The sequence below is a fragment of the Podarcis muralis genome, chromosome 9, assembly GCF_964188315.1.
Source record: "Podarcis muralis chromosome 9, rPodMur119.hap1.1, whole genome shotgun sequence".
Taxonomy (NCBI): Eukaryota; Metazoa; Chordata; class Lepidosauria; order Squamata; family Lacertidae; genus Podarcis; species Podarcis muralis.
In genome coordinates this window covers 74,262,801-74,275,244 of record NC_135663.1, presented here as the reverse complement: position 1 = coordinate 74,275,244, position 12,444 = coordinate 74,262,801, and the positions used below count along the sequence as shown (strand labels likewise).

General features: G+C 44.3%; 1 protein-coding gene across 5 annotated transcripts in view; it reads left to right on the top strand.

The window, feature by feature from the left end:
- Positions 1-12,444, top strand: part of PPARGC1A (PPARG coactivator 1 alpha) — a 633,897-nt gene that overhangs the window by 590,022 nt on the left and 31,431 nt on the right. For all 5 annotated transcript variants that reach the window (XM_028743337.2, XM_028743338.2, XM_028743339.2 and 2 more), the window contains 3 exons: positions 594-798; positions 10,133-10,178; positions 10,288-10,361. In XM_028743337.2, coding sequence (XP_028599170.2) covers positions 594-798; positions 10,133-10,178; positions 10,288-10,361 — 325 coding nt within the window. The remainder of the gene's footprint in view (positions 1-593; positions 799-10,132; positions 10,179-10,287; positions 10,362-12,444) is intronic.

Genomic DNA, 12,444 nt, shown 5'->3' with positions numbered 1-12,444 from the left:
GACGTGCGACTCCAGGCCACCACTTCACTTGCGGCCCAACTTAGAAAAAGATTATGCTGGAACCTAAGTAGAAAGGTCTATGTCAGCCATTAATTGGCTCCGATGCTGGCAGTGGTGTAATTCTGTTAGCAGGCTGTATTAAACAATGTTTGTCTTGCCATTGACTGTAACCGAAAACAGAGCATTTAGGGGTACTTAAGAGAGTTGTGAGCGCTGGGCTTGAGCAATCAGCAGCAAATTAAGGTTTAAGCCAGCTTATTTCCCCCCCTCCCTGTTCGTAGTAAAGGCGCTGTAGGGTCTTGTTAGTTATATGTTGCTGAGTAGGAACATTGAAACATAAGAGAAATGAAATAAAAAAGCCGCATAAATGTCATTTAGGAATTTCAAATGTAATTTTCTTTCCTTGTTCTGCAAACAATTATTCACAGCTCATAGATCTAGTGCTCTTATAAGGAACACTTCACTGAAAATCACATCTCTTCAGAAATCCTATATCCATTCTGATAAGGTTCGGTTCACTAATTTCAGCTTTCTTTTTTCTTTTCCTTCCTTCCTTTTATTACTTTTCCTTTTATTGTGACTTGTTTCTTAAGACTGAGAATTCATGGAGCAATAAAGCGAAGAGCATTTGTCAACCACAAAAGCCACAAAGACGCCCCTGCTCAGAGCTTCTCAAGTATCTGACTACAAACGATGACCCTCCTCAGACCAAACCAACAGAGAACAGGAGCAGCAACAGAGACAAATTCACCTCTAAAAAGAAGGCACTTTTGCACTCTCAGACGCATCATTTGCAAGGTAGGGTTGGGATCAAAGAATAGGTTTTGACCAATGATTGTCATTGTTGCAAGTGATCAGAGCCTGGTGGTGAAGGCAGTGGCGTAGCGTGGGGGGTGCGGGGGGGCCGGCTGCACTGGGCGCAACATCTGGAGGTTAGGGTTAGGGTTAGGGGTGCAAATCCACGGGTTAGGGGGCGCAAATCCACAGGTTAGGGGGCACAAATTACTTGCCTTGCCCCGGGTGCTGACAACCCACGCTACGCCACTGGGTGAAGGGAACCTGTAGCTTCCCAGACAGCTCAGACCAGTGAACAATGCTCATCTCTAAAAGCTTCCAGGGGCCAGGAAGCATTACCTGACCCTCTCTGGGTCGGCCGAAATCCTCCACCTAGCAGCTTCTCTTCTTTTGTGGGAAACTTGCCTGAACATGGCGTACAGTGCAGAGGGGTCCCTTTGGAAGTTCCCTGCAAAATTTCGGAAGGATAGGTGCAGAAGATACAATGAATGAAACGTTGTTTGAGTAGGGCGCATTGAATTTTTCAACTTCCCAATTGCGTAGAAATTATTTAAAATGATTGTCAAGCACTTGCAGTTCAATAATAGTAACAATAACAATAATAATAATAATTTAGCATTAGCTGACATTTTCAGAAAGTTAAAATCAAAATTCTTTGGTTTTCCGAAGCAGTTTATTTCCTTCTCAGTCAAATGTAGACTTAGCAAGCTAAAAGTTGACCAATCAAAAAATTCAAAACCAGATTTGAACTCCTCACACCCCAAACCATATTATTAATACCCCCCCCCTTTTGCAAAAAAATTAAATTTCACCTCCTAAAACAGCATGCTGTACTGTTTGAGACTTTTTGGTCAGGGTTGTGTGGTTCCTTTGTGCCCCTTGTGTGATTATAGTGGGGATTCTTTATTTATTTATTTACTTACTTACTTACTTACTTACTTACTTATTTATTTATTTATTTATTTATTTGTTGCATTCTTATCCAACTTTTTTCACAATGCTCAAGGTGGCTTCCATAGTTCTCCCACTCCTCATTTAATCCCATCAATAACCCTGTGAGGTAGGTTAGGCTGAGAGGGATTGACTGGCCCAAGGTCACCCAGTGAGCTTCATGGGGAATCGAACCCTGGTCTCCCAGGTCCTAGTCCAACACTCTAACCACTGCACCACCACCGGCTGCATGGAGCCGCTGTGTTTCCTTGGAGGCTCACCAGCCTAGAGGAGTCATGCTCCTTGAGGGATGAGGCTAAACCCATGTAGCTCTCAGCCCAGCTCTGCCTGGGCTCCCTGTTAATTGCTAGCATAATAAATTGGAACGTTAGCTGGGCACATTTGTGCATGCACAAAGACGCAAAGGTGCATTTTTAACTAGCATAGCTCCTCTTCCTCTTGTGCATTTAGAACACATTCTGTGTGCAAAGAGCTTAGGGGTAAAGGGTTTAAGATTTCTCAAGTAAAGACTCTCTTCACACACAATGGTTTTTAAGTGAGCACCTAAGGTCTGTTAAGAATACTTAAGAATACACTGAGCCTTTTGGGCTTGCCGATCAGAAGGTCGGAGGTTTGAATCCCCGTGACAGACTGAGCTCCCATTGCTCTGTCCCAGCTCCTGCAGTTTGAAAGCATACCAGTGCCAGTAGATAAATAGGTACCGCTCCAGCGGGAAGGTAAAAGGCGATTCTGTGCACTCTGGCACTTGTCATGGTGTTCTGTTGTGCCAGAAGCGGTCTAGTCCTGTTGGCCACATGATCCGGAAAGCTATCTGTGGACAAACGCCGGCTCCCTTGGCCTGAAAAGCGAGATGAGCGCCATAACCCCATAGTCGGCTTTGACTGGACTTAACCATCCAGGGGTCCTTTGCCTTAACCTTTTACTTCCAAGGCCTAATGTGAATGCGGTATGTGTGTGTTTGCAAATGTAGGCCCTTGAACGACGAGTCATAAGGGAGCCAGGACAATTGGGAAGGAGGAACCTGAAGATGGATTTGCAGCCATGGGGGAGTTGAGGGTTAACTGGATTCCAACAGCACAAAAGTAGTGATGCGTTCCTGGGAAATAATTACTGTCCTGGACAAGCTGGGCTAGCCAGTTCATTAGGGAGCCTCTTTTATTTTCACCGGACTAAAATGAAGACATTGTTAACTTGCAATATATTCCTTAAGAGACAATAAAAACAGCTTTCTTGCAGCTTCTGAATAGGCAATAAATGTGTCAGCCCTATTATAACTTTAAAAAACCCACCATTTTATTGTTTTATTCTCTAAACAGTGTCAAGTGTAGGAATCGTCCTGACCCCTCTTGCTCACTTACCAAACAAGAAACTTTATGGCCAACTAAGCATCCGTAATGACGTTTAGTATCCTCCAGTGTATTAAGAGGGGATTTTGGTCCTATACTAACTGCTACGGCCGGGTTGGAAAAATGCAAATGCCCTCTTTCAACAAAGGAGTTGTTCCTTTTCTTGCTTTCTCCTGATGCCACTTTCTAAAGGCTTATAGGCCCAAGTAGGCTTTATTTAAAGGGACACGGGTGGCACTGTGAGTTAAACCACAGAGCCTAGGACTTGCTGATCAGAAGGTCGGCGGTTCGAATCCCTGCGACAGAGTGAGCTCCCGTTGCTCGGTCCCAGCTCCTGCCAACCTAGCAGTTCGAAAGCATGTCAAAGTGCAAGTAGATAAATAGGTACCGCTCCGGCGGGAAGGTAAACGGCGTTTCCGTGCACTGCTCTGGTTTAGTCATACTGGCCACATGACACGGAAGTTGTACGCTGGCTCCCTCAGCTAGTAAAGCAAGATGAGCGCCACAACCCCAGAGTCGGTCACAACTGGACCTAATGGTCAGGGGTCCCTTTACCTTAGGCTTTATTTAGAGATCCTGCCACTTAAAAAAAAAGTCATCTACTGCCTTTGTCTCCAGAGGTAAGGAACTGAGACATGGTTTACATCAGCAAGCATCTGTAGCTGCAGTGTCAATGAGCGAGAGAATTTGGTTGTAGAACTTTGTTACAAGCAGAGTTGGAAACAAACATTAATTTCTCCCCTCGCCCCGAGTTTTTTGTTCCCAAATGGTAATGTTAGTTGAGCAGCAGGGCTGCCTTGTCTTATCTGCAGTGCAAGAAGCAATTCAAGGTTGTGATTACTTCTGCCATGCTAAGGCTCAGTTAAGCCATTGCCTGTCGAGGTCCCCAAGACACCCCCCCTCCCCAAATAATACACACATCACACAGAATTTTTGTTTAACATTTTTGGCATAATTTTGGCCACAACTTTATTAACATACATGGATATGAGTGGTTGCTTAGGCATTGGTCGATCTGTCCTCCCGCCTGGGGACAGAACTGACCTCCGGATTCCAGCAAAAATCAGTAAGGGGGAAAAATATTGGGGAGAAACTGAAGCTGCGCCACAGGCCCTCACCTCTCCCCGCATGCTCCCCGTGGCCTGCTGGCCCTAGCCCCTTTCCAGGGATTTGGATGAAAGCATGGCAAGCCCCTGAATTCCTTCAATGGAATTCCCTTGCAGCAGCAGCATTGGAGGGGCAGGCCCAGCCAATCCTTACCTCTCCTCCAACCAATTTTTAACCAGTGTCTAACTGCAACCTTACAAGTTGTGACGATTTGCTACGCAGTAGGCAGAAACCAAGTGGCACCAGCCAATCAGCCAGATGGACAAAATTCCTACCAGGCCCCTGCCCCAATGGCAGATGACCCCATGACAGGCATAGCAAGGTAAAACGCACAAGACCTAAAATAAGGGAGGGCGGGTGAGTGATCCGGTGCACCCAGCGAAAGAGAAAGCTGAACACTGCGTGCACTGCTTAAAAGCCTCTGTTCCCTCCCCCAAATGGTTGTTGTTTAGTCGTTTAGTCATGTCCGACTCTTCGTGTCCCCATGGACCAGAGCACGCCAGGCACTCCTGTCTTCCGCTGCCTCCCGCAGTTTGGTCAAACTCATGCTGGTAGCTTCGAGAACACTGTCCAACCATCTCGTCCTCTGTCGTCCCCTTCTCCTTGTGCCCTCCATCTTTCCCAACATCAGGGTCTTTTCCAGGGAGTCTTCTGTTCTCATGAGGTGGCCAAAATATTAGAGTCTCAGCTTCAGGATCTGTCCTTCCAGTGAACACTCAAATTAGCAACATCAAAATTACCCCAGCAACTCAAACTACCAATCCCTGACAGAGACCAACCACCCCAACCCACTTGGCAACACAGGGGTGGCTTGACTGGCCCCCACCACAACATGTGCTCTCTTTTAATGAGAACAAGCTCTACCACCTTAGTCCTTACCTCCTGCAGTGAGCACTTGTATCTTCATGTGGTCTGGCCAAGTGTCATTCCTTGTTTTATCTACTTGAAGGTAATATTTGAGCACAGAAGCAGGGCTTGAATTTTTAGGGAGCTGCCGTAAGCAGAATCACAGGCCCGTTTAACTGGTTCTTGTCTATAGCAAGCACCTTTGGCCCTCCAGAAAGACTGCAATGCCCATCACTCCTGACTATTGGCCATGCCGGCTGGGGTTGATGGGTGATGTAGTTCCGCAACATCTGGAAGGCCAAACGTTCCCCACCCAGATCCACAATGTAGACTCTACATTACTGGGAGCAACTCTTCCAAGGTTCCCGGCAGTGGCTTTTCCCAGCCCAGCCTAGAGATGTTGTGGATGGAACTAAAGACCTTCTGCATGCAAAGCAGGGGTGAAGGGTGAAATCTGCAATCCCTACTCCCTGATCCCCTCCAAACGTAGCCAAATCTTGTAGATATTCTAAAAACAGGAGTTCAAGGGAAACCATTCTGTGCATCGTGCAGCTCCTTTCTGTTGCTGAAAATGCAGAGAGAGTCATCTGGGGAAAACCGAAAGATGCTTCATGCAGGCAGTGTTTTACTATTGCCTCTATTGTATAAAATACTGCAGCATTTCCATTGAAGCATTTCATACATTCCAAAGCCAGTGATTGAGAAAGAGCCAAGCTAGGTGAGATGATCTCCATCTGTGATCAGATATCCTGTCCCTTTGAATGTTGGCCAGTCAGAGGTGTGTTTGTGCATCTAGATTGGGACCATGTTGTGGGGGGGGGGGAGGCTGTTAACACTTTCCCACCTCACTCTTTCCCCCTGTGAATTCAGCTGCTGTTTGCCCTGCTAGAGGAAGTCTAAAGGTAAAGGTACCCCTGACTGTTGGTCCAGTAGCGGACGACTCTGGGGTTGTGGCGCTCATCTCGCTCTATAGGCCGAGGGAGCTGGCGTTTGTCCGCAGACAGCTTCCATGTCATGTGGCCAGCACGACTAAGCCTCTTCTGGGGAACCAGAGCAGCGCACGGAAATGTCGTTTACCTTCCCGCCAGAGCGGTGCCTATTTATCTACTTGCACTTTGACGTGCTTTCAAACTGCTAGGTGGGCAGGAGCAGGTGCTTTCGAACTGCTAGGTGGGCAGGACCTAGCAATGGGAGCTCACCCCATCGCGGGGATTCGAACCTTCCAATTGGCAAGCCCTAGGCTCTGTGGTTTAGACCACAGCGCCACCCGCATCCCCTAGAGGAAGTTTAACAGCGCGTAAATAGCAAGGAAACAGTCCCAGGTCCCAGTCCAGATCCACACCAGCTCACCTGAGGGAGATGTGGGAGAGGAAGGGTTAAAAGGCGATGGTGGTGGATCAGGGGGCGAGTGCTGGTAGGATAAAGCTTGGGTCTGTCGACAGGAAAGAGTGGCACCTGAAAGGTCAGGAGAAAAGTGGCTCCTTCGCGGTTGACTTGAGGGATAGAACCTAATGGATATTTCTTGGAGTGAACTGCATAACCTCTCAAGCCAAGCAGAAAATTGCCTGCTGGCAAAATTAAACTCCTGAGGAGTTTCCTGGGGAAAAAAGACTGAATAATAATAATAATAATAATAATAATAATAATAATACCACCTTTTTTTAAAAAAAACTTTTATTTTGCTTTAAACAAGTACATATAAATATAGTCAACCAAAATTACAAAGGAAAATTCCCTAACAGTAATGAAAAAAACTATAAAGAACTACAAAAATATCGAAGGACGTGACACAGAACATAATCAACTATGGGAAAGATAAATGAAAAGAAAAAAGAAAAATAGGGGGGTGGGGGAGAAAACGAAAAAGGAAGATGAGCCAAAGCAGGAAAGCTCATCTATTGTACACTTCCGTCAAGCTCACCACAGATCATTATTCTTATCAATTCTCTCTATCTGCATTGCAAAGGAATCCCTCATCTTGGTATCAGGGAGCAACAAGACCTGGCTATGTTTAGAATGATACTGCATAGAGAAATAATACCACCTTTATTGTCAATGTACAACCTGTATACAGTGGTGCCTCGAAGACGAAATTAATTCGTTCCGCGAGTTTTGTCGTCTTGCGATTTTTTTGTCTTGCGAAGCACGGTGTCGGAAAAGTTTTGGAAAAGCTTCAAAAATCACCAAAGTCTTCAAAAACCTCAAAAAAGGCTACCACACCGCGTGCTATGAGTTGCTCCTTGAAGTCAAGTTGCAACTGTATTAACGGTTTTAAGAAAAAGGAAACAAACTTGCAAGACGTTTCCGTCTTGCGAAGCAAGCCCATAGGGAAAATCGTCTTGCGAAGCAACTAAAAAAACCAAAAACCCTTTCGTCTTGCGAGTTTTCTGTCTTGCGAGGCATTCGTCTTGCGAGGTACCACTGTACAATGAAATTAACCAAGCCTCCCTCCCCCCCCCAAACACTCAACCTCATTGCACTCTGTGTGCTTTTCGCACAACACACCAACCCCCAAAATCAGTTTTTTTCTGTCCAGCAGCCTAACAGCCCACAAATAGAAACTGGTTTTTAGCCTGTTGGTAAGACTGATCATACTTCTATATCTCCTGCCCAAGGGTAGAAGATTAGAAGGGCTGCTGGCCGGGGTGTGAATCGTCCCGGAGAATTTTTCTCGCTCTGCTAAGGCAACGATCCCCTGCGATGTCAACTAGCGGGCTCAGGGGACAGGCCATGATTACACCCTCTGTAAAGACTTTCTGTCCGCGGCTGTCAAGCCAACGTACCACACTGTGATACAAAATGTGAAGTCCAGAGACAGTGCAACCCCAATTCAGGATCACACGTAAGGTGAAGCAGACATTTCCCGTTACTCCAGAGAGCAGGACCAGAACCAGTTGGTGGAAACTTCAGGGAATCAACAAATCTCTAAGAGAAACTTCCTGTAGGCACACGACAGTAGAATAGTCTGCTTGGTGGTGGGTTTTCCATTGCTGGCGGTCCTTCACACCTGAGATCTCTCCCAACTCTATTTATTATTACTTTCCCTGGCAAGTAAAGGCTGCTCCATGGTGAGGAGATTGTGTGTGTGTGTGTGTGTGTGTGGAGGGGCAGCAAAAGATTGGTATCCCAATTGTTTTCTAACAAAGGACGGCGGAAGGTTTAACTGCTAAAAGTGCTGTTGTTCATTCATGTCAGGGTTTTAGCATGGAGGAGTTAAACCCCAATTTAAGCCATCTGTGACTCTCTTCCCCCTATTTGCAGAATAATTTGCAAGCGCTTGGATCATATTTGCTTGGGTCTTGGCCTCACAGAAACAACCTATTTTCCTAGTGCTGTATATAAAACTGTATATTGTACAAGTGAAGTCAACTGAATATTCATAGAGTTCTGTTGCTTTGTAGTTATACGGCCGCTGTCATATCCAAGTGAAACGTGAACTGTAGTCTAAATTAAATGTGAAGGAAGCACATTTTCACACTATGTTCTGTGCATTTTTGGGGATGTCTCTGTGTATAGTTTTCTAAGGTCTCAAGGACTGTATTGCAGGTGTACAGCAGTTGGCATAAATCAATCGTGCAACCTGTTTCAGGGTTCCAGAGAAGTTTAGATCTCTTTATCTATAAAATATATGTGGCTGCTGGAATTAAACATAACGTGTGATGCGTGGTTGCTGCTGCAAACAGTCTTGCATCCCTTTTCACTCTCAGTAGCTGGTACTATAAAGTGCAAGTCACAACTAAGGTGGAGAAGAATGTCATTGGTCTGCATTTTGAAGCAGACTTACCTAATGCATGCCTTTCAGACGAATATATTGATTGGGACATAATTACCCTTTGGATTTTGCACTTCTCCAAATGTTGTGACACAAGTCTTGGCTCAAAAAAATAAAAAGAAAGAAACCAAAATGCATCTTTAAGGATAAAGTGTGCTTTAAAATGTGCATGTTATTTTACATGCATTTAAATATACATGATTAAATAATAATAATAATATAATAATAATTTATTATTTATACCCCGCCCATCTGGCTGTGCTTCCCCAGCCACTCTGGGCGGCTCCCAATCAAGTGTTAAAAACAATACAGTGTTAAATATTAAAAATTTCCCTGAACAGGTCTGCCTTCAGATGTCTTTTAAAGATAGGATAGCTGCTTATTTCCTTCACATCTGAAGGGAGGGTGTTCCACAGGGCGGGTGCCACCACCGAGAAGGCCCTCTGTCTGGTTCCCTGTAACCTCACTTCTCACAATGAGGGAACCGCCAGAAGGCCCTCGGCGCTGGATCTCAGTGTCCGGGCTGAACGATGGGGTGGAGACGCTCCTTCAGGTATACAGGACCGAGGCCATTTAGGGCTTTAAAGGTCAGCACCAACACTTTGAATTGTGCTCGGAAATGTACTGGGAGCCAATGCAGATCTCTCAGGACCGGTGTTATGTGGTCCCGGCGGCCGCTCCCAGTCACCAGTCTAGCTGCCGCATTCTGGATTAATTGCAGTTTCCAAGTCACCTTCAAAGGTAGCTCCACATAGAGTACATTGCAGTAGTCGAAGTGGGAGATAACCAGAGCATGTACCACTCTGGCAAGACAGTCCATGGGCAGGTAGGGTCTTAGGCTGTGTACCAGGTGGAGCTGGTAGACAGCTGCCCTGGACAGAGAATTAACCTGTGCCTCCATGGACAGCTGTGAGTCCAAAATACAAATTTTCATACATGTTTATCTTTTTTGAGGGGGAGGGGGGAATCACAGAGTAATGCTGGGATTCTGATGAATAAGCACATGGAAAACTGGCATGGACTGGAAATTCCTAGTCAAAACATCAGAACGGCTGTGAATTTCTCCCACGAGAAATTTGCTCCCACGAGTAGCAGCCTATATATAGTAGGATAATCGACAGTTGGGGTGGCATCAAAGTATTTGCTTAATACAAAATTTTATGGATGTAGAGGGTGTGGGGCTGTTTTTCAAAAAGCAGCCATGCATTTTCTATCAGGTCTGTTTCCAAACTAATTCAAGACAGCACGAAATTCTCAATTTCTTTCACCATATTTTACACCTGGTTTTCCTTCTTTTTCACCCTCCCCTTTTCAGCCAAACCAATGAGTTTATCGCTTCCTTTGACGCCCGAGTCACCAAAGTAAGTATCAAGAACTGTAAATATTTACAACAGGGAAGGGGTTTTAAATACATTTTGGCTACAGCAACTCCATTTCAGCTTGTTTTTATAAATGTGCCCTGTCTTCCAGTGATCCCAAGGGTTCCCCATTTGAGAACAAGACTATTGAACAAACTTTAAGTGTGGAACTCTCTGGAACTGCAGGTGAGAAGATATACAGATATGTATATAGATATAGATGTTTTGTGTGGGTTTTTTTATTGCTAGCTTGACATTATGAATTGCACAGCAATATGTTGCCGTGGTCTCTTAAGAGATTAATTGTAATGTACTTTTAACAACAATTTTCCCCACACAGTTCCTTAAGATGAGATTTGCTTTAGAATTATGATTCCACTGTTACAGAGCTTAGTATAATGTCTAGGGAGGAAAAACGAATGAAATAATTTATCTGGAATAAATTCCCAGTCCCCTGACATATATATTGCTAAATTTTAGTTGTATTTCCCTATTCTCCCACCTTCTCTTATCTGAAAGGGATGATTCACACATGCGTGTTCATTACTTGATGACTGCAGCCATCAGTTGATGGCTTGCATCGATACAAGAATAATCAGGAAGAGGTTTTATATTACCTCAAACTTGATGCTTTCCATCTGAAATATTTCGCACATTTAGGTGGAAGTCATTGAAGACTGAGTGTTCAAGGGTTGTGAATGTGAACTGGCTCACAGACTGCACAACAGAAGATTTATAGCATCTGATCAGGGTTTTAGAATTTGGTTCCTTCCTGTTTAAATTAGAGGATAAAACTTTGCCAAACAACATTTTTGCTGGGTAACAGGAAAGGGACCATCTAAGCTTAGTATTGGATTGCAGACAGTGACCTTCTCATGATGACGTTTGCAGACCACAGAGCAGTAATGGAATAATCAATTCTCTTGTTTTTCTCTAACTTTAGAAAGTATGAGCTTTGAGGATATCTTGAGTATTAGAATGTAGACCTCGGCAGCCTTGTCTGAAAGCCATAGTATTGCACCTGCCATGAACTTGTCCTCTCTCAAGTTAAGGGCACTCCACAACTTAAAAAAAATAATACACTCATAATGAAATCTAGTCTTATTATGAACCTCTGCCTTGTACCTTCGTTTTACACTCCTAACCTATTCTTGATCCTTTCAGGCTTCAAATCCTTATGCATTTTTTATGTAGCCTTCCATAACTTGATTATATTATATTTATATACTTGTTTTGAAAATGTCTGACCATTGGGTAGTTAACAGATCAGTCCTATCTGTCTTTACCTGCAAGAATGTTTACTTCCAAAGAAAATGCGCCTAGGATGTCAGCCTAAATGTATTGCTTTCCTTTGAGATATCTTCTGCTCGCTCCTGAAGTCTGCAAAAGCTGAAGGGAGTGGTTTCACTGACTCTTCACAGCTTAATATTCTTTAGTGCAGAATATATTAGGCCCATGTGGACACATTTAAAGCCCGTGACTTCCCACCTCACCCCCCAGGGAATCCTGGCATATTTCCTGTGTTCCATGTAATAACTTTTAAACAAGTGATGTTCTGATTTTATATACATTTGTTTGTTTTTGTTTTTTTTAATCTTAATAAAACATTGGGGGGGACCTTTTAAGCAAGTGACAAGTGGGGTGCCGCAGGGTTCTGCCCTGGGCCCGTAGTTGTTTGACGTCTTTATAAATGACTTGGATGAAGGAATTGAGGGGATGCTCATCAAATTTGCAGATGACACCAAACTGAGATGTCCTCTCCATCATTTCTCCAATGACAATAGGGAATGTCCTTTTCCATACCCTCCAACATTTCTTCAATGAAAATAGGGGTGTCCTAAGGAAAAGCGGGACATTCTGGAATCAAATCAGAAACCAGGACGGCCTTTGTAAATCTGGGACTGTCCCTGGAAAATAGGGACACTTGGAGGGTCTGTGGTGGTATAGAAATGTTTATTATTGTTGTTGTTGTTGTTGTTGTTTATTATTTTATTTTGGTCATTTACTGAGATGGGCCCATTTAATTCCAACCTATAGTGGACAGCAGTGTTGTGTCTTCTGCTGTCTTTAATGTTGCCCTGGCATTGTTTATAATAGTTTAAATAGTGGTTGCATTGCTCCCACTGCTAAGTGGGCCTGCTTGCGCTATTGAAGTACTGTACACTATAAATATATAAAAAGTACCTTCCTTGGTTTTCTGCTCTTTCCCTCACTTCCTCTTGGCTGCCTCCTCCTTTCTAACAAAAGTGGTTACTTTACTGCACAGTCA